This window comes from Callospermophilus lateralis, chromosome 1, assembly GCF_048772815.1.
Source record: "Callospermophilus lateralis isolate mCalLat2 chromosome 1, mCalLat2.hap1, whole genome shotgun sequence".
NCBI classification, from domain to species: domain Eukaryota; kingdom Metazoa; phylum Chordata; class Mammalia; order Rodentia; family Sciuridae; genus Callospermophilus; species Callospermophilus lateralis.
In genome coordinates this window covers 201759764-201778803 of record NC_135305.1, presented here as the reverse complement: position 1 = coordinate 201778803, position 19040 = coordinate 201759764, and the positions used below count along the sequence as shown (strand labels likewise).

The 19040-nt window shown below is 42.3% G+C and overlaps 1 protein-coding gene across 2 annotated transcripts; it reads right to left on the bottom strand.

Annotated features, from left to right (window-relative positions):
- Positions 1-537: 537 nt before the first annotated feature.
- Slc25a38 (solute carrier family 25 member 38) lies at positions 538-17601 on the bottom strand. Of its 2 annotated transcripts, XM_076869201.1 has the most exons (7): positions 17326-17601; positions 10922-11043; positions 10245-10329; positions 7558-7737; positions 7137-7305; positions 3341-3507; positions 538-1318 (listed from the first exon to the last, which is right to left on the bottom strand). In XM_076869201.1, exons 1-7 carry the CDS (start codon positions 17392-17394, stop codon positions 1196-1198), a joined length of 915 nt encoding a protein of 304 aa, XP_076725316.1. In that variant the 5' UTR covers positions 17395-17601; the 3' UTR covers positions 538-1195. The 2 variants fall into 2 exon arrangements, with proteins under 2 accessions (XP_076725316.1, XP_076725325.1); XM_076869210.1 differs by lacking the exon at positions 3341-3507 and having other exon boundaries at positions 17326-17474.
- Positions 17602-19040: the final 1439 nt, after the last annotated feature.

The following is a 19040-nucleotide window of genomic DNA, read 5'->3' as shown; positions in this document are numbered from 1 at the left end:
CATCTTATATAAGGAAGTTGACCATCCATGGGAGGGCCTGCATAAAATCTCCATGTACACTGTAGGTCAACCATACATGCATTCAATAGAATGTTATTTGGGCATAAAAAAGAATAAAGAATCAAACATGTCACACCATGAATCAACCTCAAAAACATACTAAGTGGAAAGAAGCTAAATACAATAGACTTCACTATTATTATATGAAGTGTCCAGAAAAGGTGAATTTATAGACAGAAAGTAGATGAATGGTAGGCTGGGGATGGAAATGAAGACTAATTATGAATGGGTATGAGAGATCTTACTAGGGAATGAAAATGTTCACAACTAATTTATGGTGATGGCTACACCTTTCAGTAAAGTTACTGAAAATCACTGAATTGTATACTTGAAATGGATGAATTGTATAATATGTAAAACAAGGTTATTTTTTAAAAATTAGGTTTTAATGACCTATATAAGTTAACAACCACCCTAGAACTAATTTATTATTTTCAAACAGAATGATAAATATACTATTTAAATTTTACAAACAGCTTTCAATGATAAAGAATATTACTTTATTAATCCAAACTTTAGTTGTGGAAAAAAGCCAGAACAGCTTAGAGTTGAAACAGTATAGGGGCCAACACCAAAAATTCTTCTTTGGACATTTAGAGACTAGGAAGTTACTGTCCCCATTCTCCAGAGCCTCTGAGAAGATGATTAGGAACCAAATAAATGAAATATTTTCTTCTTACACCTGGTATACTTCAGACAGTCTTCACCTGGTAGATATCACTATGTCTCTTCTCAGATCTAGTCTTCCCCATGTAGAGCTCCTTGGACATGGAAGGAGGCCTACAGCTTCTCCGGATTATGACTCCTTGCCCCAGCACATGCTCAAGGAGCTGTAGTGTAGGCAGGTGGCTAAAGCAGAACCACCTGGCAGACATCTCTCTGGAAATGCCTTTCAAGTAGTTTGCAGGATATGCGAACCTCTGTCCCAACTTTTTAGTGGGCTGTGTTGTGCATTGGTGACTCCTTTTCTGGGAATCTGAAGCCTCCAGGCAGGTCTCTCCTTCAATGGGGGACTGAGGCAAACATGTTTCTTCCTGGCTTTCCAGGTAGGAAAGACTCCAGATGCTGAGATAAAGCAGTGCTTGACAGGAACCAAGCAGGACAGCAGATTCCACCCTTTCCTGGTCCTCTCTTATCAGGACTTTAGGCCCATTTTGGCCATCATCTCTTCATAAACCGTCCATGCCATTGCTGCCATCAGAGTTCTGCGGAGGGCCCGGGGGACACTGCCTTGAAAGAAGCCACGCAACCCATGGTCCTATGATGAAAATAAATGTCAAAACTCCAGAAATAAAGTAGTAATATAATTAACTATCCATCTGGCACCAGAGAGTCTCTGTTACCTTGTTTCTGAGTCTTAGTTTCTAAAGTATATGCCATATCTATGAATAAGACCCGGTGGTACACACCTGTAATCCTAGTGGCTTAAGAGGCTGAGGCAAGAGGATCACGAGTTCAAAGCCAGCCTCAGAAAAAGCGAGGTACTAAGCAATTCAGTGAGATACTGTCTCTAAATAAAATACAAAATAGGGCTGGGGATGTGCCTCAGTGGTTGAGTGCCCCTGTATTCAATCCCTGGTACTCCACTACCACCACAAAAGGAAAAAAAGATAATTAATGAACTTTAAAAAATGTTTTTTGACCAGCTGTGATGGTGCATGCCTGTAATTCCAGCAATTCAGGAGACTGAGGCAGAAAGATGCATATCAAGGCCAGCCTCAACAACTTGGCAAGATCCTGTCCCCAAATAAAAAATAAAAAGGGCTAGGGATGTAGCTCAGCATGGAGCAACCCTGGATTTAATCCCTAGTAACAGAAGAAGAAAAAAAAAAAAATCATTTTGAATAGCTGCTAGGCTTTAAGCCTAGCTTAAAGCCTATCTAAGAGAATTTCTTAAAAATCTTTTTGTTTTATGTTTTTGAGTGAGGGGTGCTAGGTACTGAATCCAGACTTGTACATGTTAAGCATGATCTCTACCATGAGCAACACTCACAGGCCCCCTATGTCATGCAAGATTATTGTGTATAGTTGTATAGTCTGTACACTACACAGAAGCACTAAGCCCCAAGTAGCAGATGAAATCCATGCCAAGGTTTGTTTGCCAAACCTGGATCCTGGATACAGGCTGAAGGAAGAGAAGGCTTCTTACCATTTGTCTACCAGGAGGGAGTACTTTTTGTGTAATTCACTGTGCTCCTGGTAGCCTTATCTGTATAAGAATTAAAGGCAAAACACCTCTTCATTTTTTTAGGGGGTAACAGGGACTGAACTCAGGGGCACTCAACCACTGAGCCACATCCCCATCCCTATTTTGTATTTTATTTAGAGACAGGGTCTCACTGAATTGCTTAGTGCCTTGCTTTTGCTGAGTCTGGCTTTGAACTCCTGATCCTCCTGCCTTAGCCTCCTAAACCCCTGGGAGGCATGTACCTCTGCACCTAGCAAAACACCTCTTCTTTCTCCCTCATAACCTGAAATGATTTGCAATCTCACATATATTGAAAAATATATTATTGTTATGCTTCATGACTTAATGTAAAGAGAATAAGAAAGCAGACAGCCTAAATGGTATGAGCAGTATTAGAGTCACAAATTCACATTTATTTTTAACAGGAATATCTGGTGTCTGATAACAGTACTGTGTTCCAAAACGGCCAATCCACTGGTTTTTAAATAGTGCTTTAGTGCCTTTTATATCTTTTATAACATTTTATTTTCAGTACCATTTGTATTAAACCAAACAGCTAGAACATAATATGTATGCTTCTTTTCTGACTATCTTTTTTCCTATGTCCTTAATTAGAGTACTGAGACCACCCAGATGTCCTGTTCAGCAGATCTGGGCTATAGTCAAACAATCTGCATGTTGATGAACAATCTGCATGTTGTTGATCCTAATATAGGTGCCCCTCCCCTCAAAACAAAAACAAAAACACATAAGCTTTTATGGTTCTCAACCTTGGCAGCACACTGGGATTACTGGGACCTTTAAACAAAACTTTTCTGATTTTTTTTTTCTTTTGGTGCTGGAGTTGAGCCCACAGTCTTATACATGCTAAGCACATGCCCTACTACTGAGCTACACCCCAAGCCCCTAAAAAAATAGTTCTGATACTGCCCTTCCACCAAATCGCTGATATCATTGGCCTAGATTTTGACCTGGGAATGCAGATTTCTAAAAGCTTCTCAAATGATTCCAAATGAATGAAGGACAAGAACTACTGCTTTAGAGAGAGATCCTTATCCACTACAAGAAACTATACTCATTCTATGGTCTTACTTTGAAAATGATAGTTACTGCTTGTCCTATCCACTGAAACTTCACTGGGGAGAGCTGCATGTGGGTCTTGATAACATCCGCAGGTTGAGTTACCAGGGAGGCCAGAATACCAGCAAATATCCCACAGCTGAAATTTATGACAGGAATAAAGACTGCATCCAACTGGTCTGAAAGAGAACACACATAACATGGAATTACATATCTCATATTTATCAGATTTATCAGATAAAACTCAGTGCAAGTTGTCCCTTCATTCTTCCCAAAATTCAGAAAGATGTAGATTCAAACAAGTTTAAGGATTACATATTTGAAGGTGCAACTAATGGGCTTGGGTTGTAGCTCAGTGGAAGAGCGCTTGCCTAGCATGTGTGAGGCACTGGGTTTGATTCTTAGCACCATATATAAATAAATAAAATAAAGGTTCACCAACAACTAAAAAATACTAAAAAGAAAAATGTGTAACTAATATCCAAGTGATACAAGTTATCCATAATGGGTCAAGCACAATGTCATGTGCCTCCTGATATAAAAACTGAATCATATCCTTGGTCCACTTGCTAAAAATAAATAACTAAATCTAATCACTGAAAAAACACATTATATAAACCCAAATTTAGGTATACCAACTGGCCTCTATTCTTGGAAATAAAAATTACTACAAAGTACACTACTGGAATGATTAGAGAAATCAGAATATGGACTATGTGTTCAAGAATTTTACCTGTATTAAACTTTTTTTTTTTAAGAAAGAGTGAGAGAGAGTGAGTGAGAGAAAGAGAATTTTTTAACATTTATTTTTTAGTTTTTGGCATACACAACATCTTTGTATGTGGTGCTGAGGATCGAACCCGGGCCGCACACATGCCAGGCGAGCGCGCTACCGCTTGAGCCACATCTTCAGCCCTGTATTAAACTTCTTGAATTTGAAAAAATAGATGGTTACATGAGGGCCTGTCCTTGTTCTTAGGAAATATACACTGAGATATTTAAGGGTAAAGATGAGTCATGTCTACAACTTACTCTCAAAAGATTTAAAGATTTATATATTGTATTGTTCTTGTGGCCTTTCTCATAGGTTTAACATTATATCGAAATACCCAATTTAAAAAATTTTAGGCGTGATATTGGCACCAAAATAGACATGTAGACCAATGCAAAATAGAAGACACAGAGAAAAACCCTCATAAATACAGCTATCTCATACTAGACAAAGGCACCAAAAACATACAGTGGAGAAAAGACAGTTTATCTAACAAATGGTTCTGGAAAAACTGGAAATCCATGTGTAACAAAATGAAATAAAACTCTCTCATCCTGTACAAAAATCAACTCAAATTGGATCCAAGACTTAGGCACAGAGACCTGTACCTCATAGAAGAAAAAGTAGGCCCAAATCTTCATCATATCAGCTTAGGACCTTACTTCCTTAACAAGACTCCTAAAGTACAAGAAATAAAATTAAGAATCAATAAATGGGATATATTCAAACTAAAGAGTTTCTTCTTAGCAAAGGAAATAATCAATAATGTGAAGAGAGAACCTATAGAATGGGAAAAAATCTTTACCACAAGCACCTTGGATAGAGCACTAATCTCCAGGATATGTAAAGAACTCAAAAACCGGGGCTGGGGATGTGGCTCAAGCGGTAGCGCACTCGCCTGGCATGCGTGCGGCCCGGGTTCGATCCTCAGCACCACATACAAACAAAGATGTTGTGTCCGCCGAAAAAACTAAAAAATAAATATTAAAAAAATTTCTCTCTCTCTCTCTCTCTCTCTCTCTTAAAAAAAAAAAAAAAGAACTCAAAAAACATAACACCAAAAAAACAAACAACCCAATCAATAAATAGGCTAAGGAACTGAACAAGCACTTCCAGAAGAAATATAATCGATTAACAAACACATAGAAAAATGTTCATCATTTCTAGCAATTAGAGAAAAGCAAATCAAAACTCCAGTCAGAAAGGCAATTATCAAGAATACAAGCAATAAAGAGTGTTGGCAAGGATGTGGGGGAAAAGGCACACTCACACATTGCCAATGGGACTGAAAATTGATGCAACCACTTTGGAAAGCAATATGGATATTCCTCAGAAAACTTGGATTGGAACCACCATTTGACCCACTATCCCACTCCTCAGTCTATACCCAAAGGACTTAAAATCAGCATACTACAGTAATGCAGTCACATCAATGTTCATAGGAGCTCAATTCACAATTGCTAAACTATGGAACCAACCTAGGTGCCCTTCAACAGATGAATAGATAAAGAATATGTGGTACACATACACAATGGAATATTGCTCAGCCTTAAAGAAAAATGAAATTATGGCATTTGTAAGTAAATGGATGGAACTATAGAACATCATGCTAAGTGAAATAAACTAATCCCCAAAAAACAAAGACTAAATGTATGCTGATAAGCAGATGCTGATCCGTAGTGGTGATAGCGTAAGAATTAAGAAACTTTGGATTGTGCAGAGAGGATTAAGAGGAGGGAGGGATGTGAAGAAAGGTAGAATGTGACAGACATTTTACCCTATATACATGTATGATTACACCACGGGTGTGACTCTGCACCAAGTACAGCCAGAGAAATGAAAAGTTGTGCTCCATTTGTGTAAAATGTGTCAAAATGCATTCTACTGTCATGTATAACTAATTAAAACAAATTAAAAAAAAAAAATAGAAGGGAGACCAGTAGAATAGTAGAAGGGGAACAGGGGAGGGAGGAAGGGGAGATACTGAAGAATAAAATTGATCAAATTATACTGTTTTATTGTGTGCATGTATGAACATATAACAAATTCTGCTGATATGTATAATTATAATGCGCCAATAAAAAGGGGGGAAATACACTTCCAGGGACTATGGATGTAGCTCAGTGATAGAGTACAAGCACAAGGCCCTGGGTTCAATCCCTCGCACAAACAAACAAACAAAAATTCACTTCCATGCTTTATTGCCTTAATTTTCTGTTATAAAATAAAGCTGTGACCTGCAGGGTCACACCTCCTGCGGCTTGGGGAGAGACAGCTAATCTCCTAAAGCATTCTAACTGCAGCAGATCACCAGTCTGGATAGTAGGCATTCCAGTTTCCCTAATTAGCCACAGACACTTTACTGAATGCAGGTGCATTCTACAGAACAACTTTCTACATCTTGCTCTGCTTGGGTGGATGTTTACAACTTACAGATTTCACCCACATCTAGTCCAATATAAGCTTACTGGTGAGGTGGGCCTAACTGAAACTCAGATTTGGCAGCTTTACCTCTACCCAAAGGGAGAGCTCAAAACAACATTAACTAGGAACACAGCAAGGATGAAATTTTTTTTTCCCCTCAAACTTCTAATCCATCAGTGTTTCTCAAACTTGAATCACAATAAGTCTTCTAAAAAGATACACCTCACGGGTTGTACCCCAAAGTTTCTCATCTAGGAGGCCTTGGATGGGACACAGAAATTTTACAATGTACTGTTTTGGGATGTACTATTACAGAACCTCTGCAAAACACATGTTATTCCTTACCCAGTCCACCCCAATCTGCCAAATTATAGTAGCATCAGTACTCTTTGATTGAAGAGCATATAAACTCCAAAGGGCAATGGCCAAGTCTGTCACACCCACCTTTGTGTCACAGCACTCAGCCCAAAACCGGAGACAATCTTAGTATGGCTCAGATCCTAAAACTGGTAAGAATAACAAACAGAATAACAAAAAAAAAAAAAAAAAAAAAAAAACAGCAAGAACCCAATGTCTCAGGGATACCTCCACCACACCTTCCTTTATCCTTACCATGGAGCACTAGACCTTTGGTTTGGCTGTAAAACATCAGGTAAATTCCTGAAAAGGGTGCATCACGAAGGAGAGTTGCTGTCAGGCCGCTGAACAGGCCTCGGTGTCCCTCACTGCGGTAGATGCTTCTCAGGGCTGCGTAGATGCTCTCATAGCCATATTTTCCACTCTGCAAAGGGAGCACAGATCCAGTGACTGATATAGAGGTCTTTCGCTGGAGCAGTGACCCCAGCTGACTTTTCAGGTTATTCAGCGTCACCAAGGCACTAATGGGCTCTAGCTCACACATGCTTTGGCCTGCCTACAGAAATGAGTTCTGTGACCACATCCAACTCTAAGTTGGACTATAAATCAAGAGTTGACACTAGTCACTTCCCAAGAACCCAGTGGCTCTGTGAAGTCCTAGAGCTATCAAACTCACCTCATAGCGTGTCTTAATCACTGTGATAGGTGACATGCAGACCCCTGCAACAGAGCGAGAGCTCATACCCAGCATGATCGATTCCAGGGGAGTAGGGGGATGGCCTCGCAAGAAATACTGCTTCAAAGAGTAGAGAGTGCCAAAGTAAATTCCAACGCCAGGGACACATCTCACGATGGACTGCAGAAAAGGCCAGAGGGAAGAACAATGAAATCAAAGAGCCAACACCATTAGATACTGTCTTAGCTGGGTTTCCCCAGAAGATCCCAAGATGATTTGCATGCAAGTAGTTTATTGAAGGTGCAGAGAAAACACCAACAGGAAGTGGGTAAGAGAGACAGGAGAGATGGCAGCTAATAAAGGATGAACTACAAAAGCAGTTACAGCTGTGGGCAACTCAGTCCTTTTGGGGAACTCTGGGAACCAGTGAAGAACACACCTCAGAGTTAGTCCTCCATCAGAGGGGAGAGGGTGAAGTTTAAACATCAACCTATTATTCAGTGGTTGAGGACTGTGTGGGTTGGGGTAAGTTTTAACACCTTGGCAATCCTAGCAAAGTGAGTCCTTAGGGCTAGTAAAAGCCATTAGGGAAAGAAATACAGGTGTGAGGTTCCAGCCCACTTTCAATGAAGTGGTAAGGGGCAAGAAAACACTGAAAGGCAGGCAGAGGGAGGAGGTGGATCAGCTATTTCTGCTGCAGACTGTGTTACACTAACAAATCAAACCCAAGGTATGCAGGTGCAATATTTCCTTGAGCCCTCAAACAGAAGTTAGTGACAGTACAAGAGATGGGTGGGATGTGCAGTAGTGCCCTCTTATCTGTGGAGGATATGTTCTAAGACCCCCAGTGGATGCCTGAAACAGTGGATAGTACCAAACTCTACAAACAGTATGTTTTTTCCTATATTGTATATACATAACTATGATAAAGCTTCATTTATAAATTAGACATAGTAATTAATAAAAATACAATTATAACACTGTAATAAAAATTATATGACTGTGGTCTGTCTCTCTCTCCCCCCCCCCTCAATACAGCTTACACAATACTCACCCTTCTTCTTGTGGTAATAGATGACAAAGCCTACCTCGTGAGATGAATGACACAGTATGAGGCTACTACTGGCGTTCTGACAATAGGTCAGAAGGAGAATCATAGAGCCACCAACCTCGATGGCTGAATGTCAGAAGCAGATGATATCAATGGTTGGGGAGCTTTGATAGTTGAAGGCCTTTTTGCCAAAATCTTTTGGAAGGACACTGTATTCAAGAGTTATCTCTTTCTCACTCATCCAAGTGTTGCTTCAGTGGCCGTCATCTCTTGGTGATGATCTGGGTGACTTTAATTTTGTCCTTTAATGTCTGTGCAATTCAAAACACTTCAGCAAATTTTAATAATATCCATGTTGTTGGTTCTGCTTCAGTTTCTTCCTCTTCTTCTTCCTCTGTTCATGACTCAACAAGTGTTTCCAATTCCTCATTTGTTAACACATCTTCATGGCCTTCAATATGTTCTTCCACCCCATCAAGCACATTCTTCCATGATTTATGCCATGGTGCCTCTTCTACACTTTCATGAATACAGATCATCTTCTTTTTTTTTTTTTAATCTTTTTTTTTTTTTTTTTTTGGTGGGGTTCTTTTTTTTGTCTTTTTTGGAACTGGGGGTCGAACCCAGGGCTTTGCGAATGCAAGGCAGACGCTTTGCACTGAGCTACATCCCAGCCCTGATCATCTTCTTATAGGAGAGCCTGGCTTCATCAAATTGAAGACCTGCTTTCTCCTTAATGAACTTCTTCAACTCTGCCAGAAATGTGGCAGCAATTTCATCAGCAGATACAACCTCTCGGGTAAGTCTTACATTTTTCAGTCCAAACCTATCTCTAAATCCATGTAACCATCTCTTACTTTCAGTAAATGGCTTGCTGTCATTCATCACAGGGGACACTTTGCTGAAGTCTTCCTCTAGGTTCAGTGCGTTCTGGTGCAACATACTGTTATCAATTAGAACATGTTTTTTTGTTCATATCTTCCACTCACAAATTTAATGCCTTTTCAATCTGTACTAAGTACTTCTCACACACTGTGTCTGTAACTTTGTAGTTTGAAGTGTGACAGCAAAACTAGAGTGAATTTTTTTCCTTCTTCACAACTTCACAGATAGAATATTCACTTTTGCCATAGCTGTTAGCAACCTCAGCATACACTTTTTTTTTTCTTTGCTTATTAACTCAAGAACTTTTACCTTTTCACTTAAAGGAAGAACTTTACAGCTTTTCATTGGCATATCCTAATTGCTAGCATCATTGCTCTTGCATTTGGGGGCCATTATTAAGCACATAAGGGTTACTTAAACATAAGCACTGATTCCCCAACAGTCAATCTGATTCCTGACATAGCTACTGACTATAAAAATGCGTGATTCACCTATAGGGCTGGGCAGTGAACAGTGTGATATTTCATCACACTACTCAGAACAGTGCACAATTTAAAATTTATAAATTGTTCCCCTCTGGAATTTAATATTTTTGGATTGGGATTGACTGAACCCACAGAATATAAAACCACAGATAAGGGGAAACCATTATACTCTCATCACTTCCTAAGGAGTTGGTGAGGTACATGAGACATGACTGGTTATCAAAGTAAAGTGCTGCAAGAGAACCCAGACCCAGAAGGTGGCTTACAGGGGACATCCCTTTCCAAAGGCCCCAAAGACTCTCAGTGCGAACCACCTTCAAGAATACAGCCAACATGCCAACACGTCTGGACCTGAAGGCAGACAAAAGAAGAGGAAAAGTCACTTAAATCACTTCCTTATTAAAAAAAATCTCCACTCAAAGATTTTGTATTTACTCTTTCCTAAAACACTTAGGAATCCCTACAATGCATCATAGAATTATTCTTGACTTCCCATGTGTTCCTGGTTTGACAAATGTTCATCTGTCCATTCACATGGCAAGCAATGGAATAACCTCCCATTTTAAATACACTTTATATACTTCCCATAGTGCTGAGCTCCATATAGCACAAAACAGACACAACTGATGTTATTTGTAGACAAACCACCCCCTATCAAGCAGTACAGTTATGATCACGAGCTAGCACAATAAAATGCAAATATCACTGAGGCAGATTCTCTGGAGCTGCACAGGAAAGGATCCCACTTAATGAACAAGAAACATCAAATATAAAAAAACATATATTCACTGAAAACACTATATACGAAACACAGCAGTTGGACACAGCTTGTGCTTCTCCTTGAGCATTCAACAGAATGGAGGTTGATTTAACTGGAAAGATGATCCAGTGCCTGAGAAATGGAGCCCAGTTCCTCAGTGAAATGTGGAGCAGCAGGCCCTACCCGTGGTCTGAGGGCTGGAGAGTCTGCAGGCGTGTTTTAAGGAGATCCAGGGGCTGGAAAAGGAGGGTAGAGCAGGTCCCACTGATAGAGCCACACAGGAAAGCCTTGATCACTGGATGTAACTGCAGAACAAGAGAGCATTGTGTCAGCAGCTCTGCTAGCACATTATGCACCTTTCTCCACGGCTGGGCCTCATCTTTATATATTAGATAAGAGAAACACATGACCGCAAATTCATAACACAGGAATGTTGCTGAGGATATTGTGCCCTACAAGAGCTATTCCTCTGGTCTTAGTGTTGCTAATAATTTTACTCCCTGAGCAAACAGACTGAGCAACATGTCTATTTCCATGCCACTGTCCACACTTAACCACACTTTGTCCTACTTGAAAAATTACAGATATCTCTTTGTCTTTGGAAAAGCAAACTCAATTGAGTTTAACTCTAAACTTTGGTTTCCAGGCTCCCTTGGCTATACATCCTATAATATATGATCAGGTCAAAAACAAATGAAACCGGAAGCTTAGTCACAATGTATGAGAAGTTCCATTTCTGGTATAATCTATGAATTTCCTTCATTTAAAACTTTCCCTTTCTTCTACCCACCCATCTCACTGGGACCTACAGAGGTGACAGATGGCTCTATAGACCAGTAGCCACTCCTAGGTTTGTTGCCTCTACTTCAGCCCTGGCACTGTCTCACACACTGGCTTATCTATAGGCACCATCCGGAGGAGTATAACTCCTTCAAAGACTAAATGTACCTCCCTCAAGCACGGCCCAGGAGCCTCAGCTCATACTAGGTGCTAGTATGATGCTGTGTTTTCTTTCCAGAGCCCCAGAACCCAGCAGCACAAATGATAGTGAAAACACACTTTTTAAAAAAAAAACCCTCTTTTCCAAAGAAGACACTTGGCAAATTCCATCTAAAAAAGACCTTTTCCCTCATTTAGTAGCACTTATACTACAGTAGCCCTAAAATACTATTAAGATAAATACAGTTTGCCATTATACATATCACATAATCACCTACAGAAATTGAAATGTCTAATATGTAGTACTTGTTTCACAGAAAAAAAACAAATCATCACAAATATATACAGATCATCCCAAGTGCCAGCATGAGCAAGTTATAACTGCAATGACTTAGAAAACCACTTGGAAGGACTAAATAAATTCAGAAATTAAAGGCTGGAGTTTACAACCACGTTCCAATAGCCCTGAAATGACAGCAAACAAAGGTATATATATATACACACACACATTCTACACAGGTTGGACGCAAGCTAACTGAGGATCTTGCCCATGGTAGGGAAGCACTCTACCACTGAACTATATCCCCAGCTATTTTTATTTTATTTTTGAGACAGGGTCTCAAAAAAAAAAAAAAAAAAAAAAATATATATATATATATATATATATATATATATATATATATTTGTACTGGGGATTGAACCCAGGGGTGCTCAACCACTCAGCCACATACCCAGCCCTTTTTTATGTTTATTTAGAGACAGGGTCTTGTTGTATTGCTTCAGGTCTCACTAAGTTGCTGGGGCTGGCTCTGAACTCATAATTCTCCTGTCTCAGTCTCCTTAGCTGCTGGGATTCCAGATATATGCACCACCATGCCTGGCAAAGGTGTACATTTTGTCTGTATGGGCCCAACTCCCTTTTGCCCAGGGATGTCCTCCTTTTCTGCTAACCAAGATCCCAGGAGATATGTGTTTCTCAGCCTCACCTGAGACTTTGCAGCATCAAGGAGTGCTGCTTCTTCACACACTGGGCCTTTGCCTTCCATTGTTGGCTTCTCTTCTCTGCCTGGTGCTCCAAAGCCGTCTTTCCAAACCGATGCCTATAGCAGCTTCACTCACACTTTGCCAGTCACTCCTTGGGCCCCCAGTGTGCCATCTAGCTAGATATCCTTCACTAAAGTCGTTCTGAGGGCTCACCAAAGACATGCATGTTCTTTCCTGTCCTGTCCCTGTCTTTATCTTACTTAGATTCTCTGATGCATCTGATACAGATGATTGCCTCTCCTCTCAGTCTTGGTTTCTCTTTCTCTTTGTTTCTGGCTCTCCTTCAAAGTCTCCTTTTCCTTGACCTGCCACTTAGATGTTGCTGCTCCTCTTATCTCTTCTGTCTGCAGCCCTCTCAGGGCAACTTCACACACATGCTAGTAACACCCACATCTCTGGCCCCACCAACTCAACACCTCCTCCTTCAGTCTCATAAGAGTCTCAAACTCAACAGATGCAAAATGGAAACTTGGTCAACAGTTCTACACACACACACACCTGTTTCTCCTCTGATCCATACTGGGATATTCCAGGCATCAGGCTGGAAACCCAGAAGACATGAAGGCTTTCTCTGCCTGCAGCTTCATGACCATGTCCTGCTGGCTGATCCCTTGGTCTTCCCAGGGTCTGCCCTCTGTCAATCTAGAAGGACTCTAAAGAATACTGAGTTTGTTGGTATACACCTATAACCCCAGCTACTTGGGAGGCTGAGGCAGGAGAATCTCAGGGCTAGCTAAGGCAACTTAGTGAGACCCTGTCTCAAAAATAAAATAAAAATAGCTGGGGATATAGTTCAGTGGTAGAGTGCTTCCCTACCATGGGCAAGGTCCTCAAATCAATACCCAGAACTGCATTTAAAAAAAAGAAAAAAGAAAAAAAGAAATAATTTATTCAGGAATGAGTAGGGGATTTGCAAATCTGCAATCTGTGTGCTATGATGGATCATAGGCCCAGTGGAGGAGGTTATTGCAAAGGGAAAAATTTTAAGACAGAAAGAAGTCCACCATGTAAAATGTTTTAAACAAGAATCACTAGTATTTAAAAAAATAATAATAAAATCAATTTTTAAAAAAAGAATCACTGGTTACAGAGTTCACTGCAGGAGCTTCATTAGCTGACTGGCAGTATTGGCTATTACTAGGAATTTGTCTTCATTGAATTGGCCTTAACAAAGTTGTGTTTAACAAAGCTACTTGCAAGATTGTGGTTAGATTTGGCAAAGTCTCTCGTGATCGTTCTTGCTATCAGGCAAATAGGCACAAGGACCCTGCTGGCTCCGTTTAGTTTCATTTTGACATAAGTTACTCCATTTTGGTGCTAACTCCTTATATACTCCCATGTATCCATATTTTGGCCTCCTTGACAGTCTCTAGTCTCAGGGGTGCAAAGTCATCCTCCAGGCCACTCCCAGAGAAGCACTGGGTAAATCTCACAACCCCAGGAGCTATTTAAATCCATTTTACAGATCAAACTGAAGCTCACAGAGGTTGTGAATGTGTCCTAGGTCAGAGGTGTTGAAGCCATTGGTCAAAACTCAAAATTCATGCTCCACTGAAGTGAAAATCTAGGATATTCAGGCTGCTCAGTCACACACCACTGCTGACCACTACTCATTTCCTCTTGAAATGCTTTTTTTGGGGGGGTTTCAGGTATGAACAGTGTCCATGGTTTCCTCCCACTTCTCAGGACACTCTTTTAAATGAAGACCTCCTTTATTTCCCCTGGAACCATGCTTCCACATCCCTCCATGGCTTCACTTACCATCTCCCTCAGGAGATTCAGGCCCACACAGTCACTTGCTCAGATGTCCCCCACACACCTCTGATGATATTTCCAAATATGAAGGATCCCCACCCCTCACCTTCAACTTGCTCCTCCTCTAGGATGCCCTATCCCAGTGAATGCACTGCCATTTATCTACCCAGCTTCCTGGGCCAAAAACCCAAGCACCATCCACACTCCACACTTGCTCATTCACCTCCTGAACAGCGCTCAAATTTATGTCTTGTATCCATCCTGGCTCAGGATACATCATCTCTTGCCTTCTTGACTGCCATTACCTCTTCACCTCATCTCTTTGACGGGCTAACTCACACTCTACCCTGCAGCCAGAGTCCTCTTTCAAAACTGCAGATCTAACCATAGTGCTTTTTGGTATAAAACCCTTCAATGAAAGAGTTAATGTTTTATACAATTTTAAGTTATCAACTTAAGAGGCTGGGGTTTTGGCTCAGCAGTAGAGCGCTGGCCTAGCACGTCCGATGCCCTAGGTTCAATCCTCAGCACCTCATAAAAATAAATAACATAAAGGTATTATGTCCAACTACAACTAAAAAATAAATATTTTTTAAAAGTTATCAACTTAAAACAGAACAAATGTGTTGAAAATATAAGTACCAATAAATGTGTTAGAAACTACAAAGTATCCTTGGACATGGTGGCACATGCCTATAGTCCCAGCCTGAGCAAATTAGCAAGAGCCTGTCTCAAAATAAAATATAAAAATGGCTAGGGATTTGGAGTGGTAGAGCACCCCTGGGCTCAATCTTTAGAACTAAAGAAGAAAGAATATTAGTCATTAGTACTTATTGAAATAAAAAAAATTTTTAAAGTCAACACCCTTTAATTGCTCTACATTCCTCTCAGGATAAAGTCCAAACTGCGGGCTGCAAAGTCTTCATGATCATGTAGCTCCTTCTTTATCATTTGTGTTTGCTCTCACTCTCTCTCAAATACAATTCCTCTGCCATAATGGAGGCCTATTACCTTCCTCTCACCCCAGAAAACTGAGGTATTGTCTCTCTGCCCTAATTCATCTACTGCTCCCTAACTCCCCTGCTTCTGGGTTCAATGCCCCCTCCCCAGGATTCCTGAAGCAGCACCCATGCCCATCTCCTTTATAACTAAGGGTCCATGACAAAAGATATGGTAACTCCTGTCTTGTCTTCTTCATGGTGGTATCTCAATAACTGGGCACAATAGGTGTTCAACAGTGATAAATGCAAGGCTCTTGTCACATAATAGGAAATGTGACATGGCAAAGTTCAGTGGGCTCAGGGTGCCTCATCCCAGGACAGGTTAATCCTCCTCAGCTCCTTCCAGCCCTTCTCTAGCCCTTCTCCCTCCAGCAGTTCTCTTAGGTTCTGCTTCCCCAAGGCTCCCTCTGGTATTGCACTTAATTTGTTTCAAGGCTGAAATCCTTCACCTCTGGACCCTGGATGACAAAAACTATCTTTTTAATATCTTTATTTTCACAGCAAAAATTGGAAATATTATTGACTCATATTTGTTGAATAAATTAATAAAGCCCATAATATTTATAAATTTTCAGGTCTATGAACATATATGAACACATATGCTAAATATATATGTGAGAAGTATCAATTAACCTCTAGTAGGTAAACTAAAAAAGGCAGGTAATTAACATTTTGTCAATGGTAGATAGCACACCATTTGCGAGTGGGCTTTTCTTCCTTCCCTCCCTCCTTCTTTCCCTCCCTCTCCTTCCCTTCCCCTCCCCCGTTTCTGGTGGCCTTGCCCATGCTAAATATGTGCTTTACCACTGATCTACACCTCCAGCCTTCAAGAATAGACTTAATTTTAAAAAAACTGCTGTTATTCATGGAAAATAAGATGAATAATTTATTTCTTTTTTAGGTGTGAGAGGGGTAGGGCGAGTAAAAGAGAAAAGAATACAAACACAAAGGTAACAGTAACAGTTTGCAAAATGATTCCACAAATAATTTTTATTCTACAAAAAATATCCTAAATCCAATTCAGATCTGAAGGTGAAGGCTAGAGGGGTAGAAAAAGGTAAGCAGATTTTCAAAATCATGAACGTATAGCTGCTGCGGCTGCCTTTAAATTTAAAAAAAAAACAAAAAACAAAAAAGCTAGCCACCTCACCTAGCTAGCTACCCAATTCCTAGGGCCCGCCCCCAGCATAGCCACACCCCCGCCTTCACCAATCACCGGCGAGGATTAGGATAGAACACGCTGGGGGGCCGCCGGCCTCGCCCACCAACACCTCCGCCTCCACCAATGGCGGCTGGGCGGCTCGCAGGCTGCAGCCAGTACGGACCGCAAGGGGCGTGCCGTCTTTGGCGCCCGCGAATCCGCCTGCCACTGCGGGTTCAGAGGCTGCGCCCCGGAGGAGCCTAAGCGGTGGCCCACTGGCTTCCTGGGGCAACCCTGGGACGGCTCGCTGTGGCTACTACGGCTCCTCAGGCTTGGCGCGATCCCTGGCCGTGCTATGGTTCAAAGCTCTGCCCGGCTGCCCTCCCATCTATCGCTCCAGGACTCCACTCGGAACAACTTCTGGTAGTGCGCACGGTGCTGGGCCCGCGCGGGCACACTCCCCGACACCGCGTCCCGGCCGCTGCAATACCGCAGCTGTCCCCAGACGTCAACCCAGCCCGTCCCAGAGTTTGGGCGGCAACTCCTCCCGTCCCGCCTTGCGTTAATCCCACAGCCCAACTTTACCACTCCGGCCACGTCCCAATCCCGCGCGCCATCCGACTGTGCCGAGGGTCCCCCTAGAGCCTCGAATCCGCCCGAGCTGGCGGCCTCGGAACCCCTTCCTTCCCTTCTCACAGGCTCCTCACCATAAGTGTCTCCACCTTGTCTCCGACATCTTGGGGAGGCAGCAGCGCTGCGCGCACCTTCTGATTCATTGGAGAGGCGAACAGCGAGAGCTCGGGGCCGGGTGCCTCGGTGGCCGCGAGGCCCGGCCCTGGAGACTGTGGAAGGAAGATGAGACGACGCGGTAGCCGGGCAACGCGTCGGGGTCTCCGGAAGAAGGAGCCCCGAGCTCCCAGCGCCTGGCTGGCCTGCGCGTCCCAGCTTCGTCCACGCCCGGACCTTGCGCGGAAGCTACTAGCCCTTCTTCATTAGCTCCGCAGGCTGCGTGACTCGGCTCTCCAGCCTACCTTACCCATCCCGCCCAGCCGAAGTCGGCAGCGCTAGAGGAGCACGGTCCTACGTGTACCGGGGAAGAGAAAGCCAGGCGAACCCAATGGAAAGGCACGGCGGAAAGATTTCCCTTCCGGGTGCTTCGCTGGGTCACGCCCCTGGTGAGCGTGTCTTTAGTGCCACCTTGTGGAAGTTCATAGAATTACCGCTGTTCTTGCCTGGACCTGTTGAAGGAGGGTAGAGAGGGAGAGGGAGAAATTAGCCCAGGGGCGCTCTTACAATGAGCTATACACCCCAGCCCCCTCCCTTTAAAAACCCAATGTGGCTTTTGCTTTCTGGGTTAGATGTTCAGGTCACGTGATGCTTTCCCATTCCAGGGATTGTAGACACCTTCTATCCAGGAAGACATATACAAGTATAAGTTTGAGCATAGGAACTCTTCTTAAAATTTTATTCACAGCAAGGTTTGCTACCTGGAGAAGTTTCTACTATCAGAGTGAGGGCTAAAGTACACATGGGAGCTGGAGTGAATGGGACCAACAGAATCTACTCCAGCAGAATGTTTGGTTTCTTTTTCTTCTCCCTGCAAGGGCAGGGGAAATGAGCCTTGTAGTCTTTGCAGCTGGGTCAGTTTACATGGAAGGAAATGACTGGAAAGGCAAAGAATACAGGTGAATCACCCCATGCTTCCAGGGAAACCAGCCCAGCAAGGTCCTTCTGCCTGCCTGGAGTCTAAGTTCTCACTTTTGATGCCAAGGCAGTAAGCCTACCTTTACCCTTTGGAAGCCAATAGGAGTAGAAAGGGGATATACCATGATATTCTGCCATTTTCATAAACCTCTCTAAGCTTAGTGCTCTCAGAGAGGTCTGTGGATATCTTGTGATGATCTCCATCCTTAAGGCTGAAATCTTCAGCAAAGTGGGAAGCCACCGTCTGTGCCCACCAATATGGATGGGCACAAACAGCAGGAAAAGAGAATTCCAGTGGCCTAACCAGCAGCTTTGGCCTAGAGGATGGTCCTGTTGCTGCTTTGGGCTTCATAAGAGAGAAATGCCTTTCCTCCTTCTGTGCCAGTGACTTTTGCTTCAAGTCTTATCACCTGGCCCAAGGTGACTGGGCTATAAGAGAGCAGTAAATGAGAGCAGCTCATGGGCTGGTCTCCAAGATATAGATGGGTAACTGTCAGGGTGGCCTGTGTCTCTATCAGAATGGGGTCCTCAGATCCTATTCCAAGGGCTGAGATGTCAGCAGTAACAGAAGATGAGCTGTAAGCCAAGCCCAGACAGTGTTGTATTATGTTCAAACCGTGAATCACTCCATCAACATTTTGGCACACCAATTCCCCATCTTGTGGAAAAATCAGACTCTTCTTTTACTGTTGTCTTCCCACACAGGAATTTTATGCAA

Coding starts and splice junctions, on each gene's coding strand:
- Slc25a38 (XM_076869201.1), bottom strand. CDS start 17,394: ATGAATCAGAAGGTGCGCGCAGCGCTGCTGCCTCCCCAAGATGTCGGA. Junction 10,330..10,921: donor CTCCAGCCCTCAGACCACGG/GTAGGGCCTGCT, acceptor GTCTGCCTTCAG/GTCCAGACGTGTTGGCATGT. Junction 1,319..3,340: donor CAGTAACTATCATTTTCAAA/GTAAGACCATAG, acceptor TTTTCATCATAG/GACCATGGGTTGCGTGGCTT.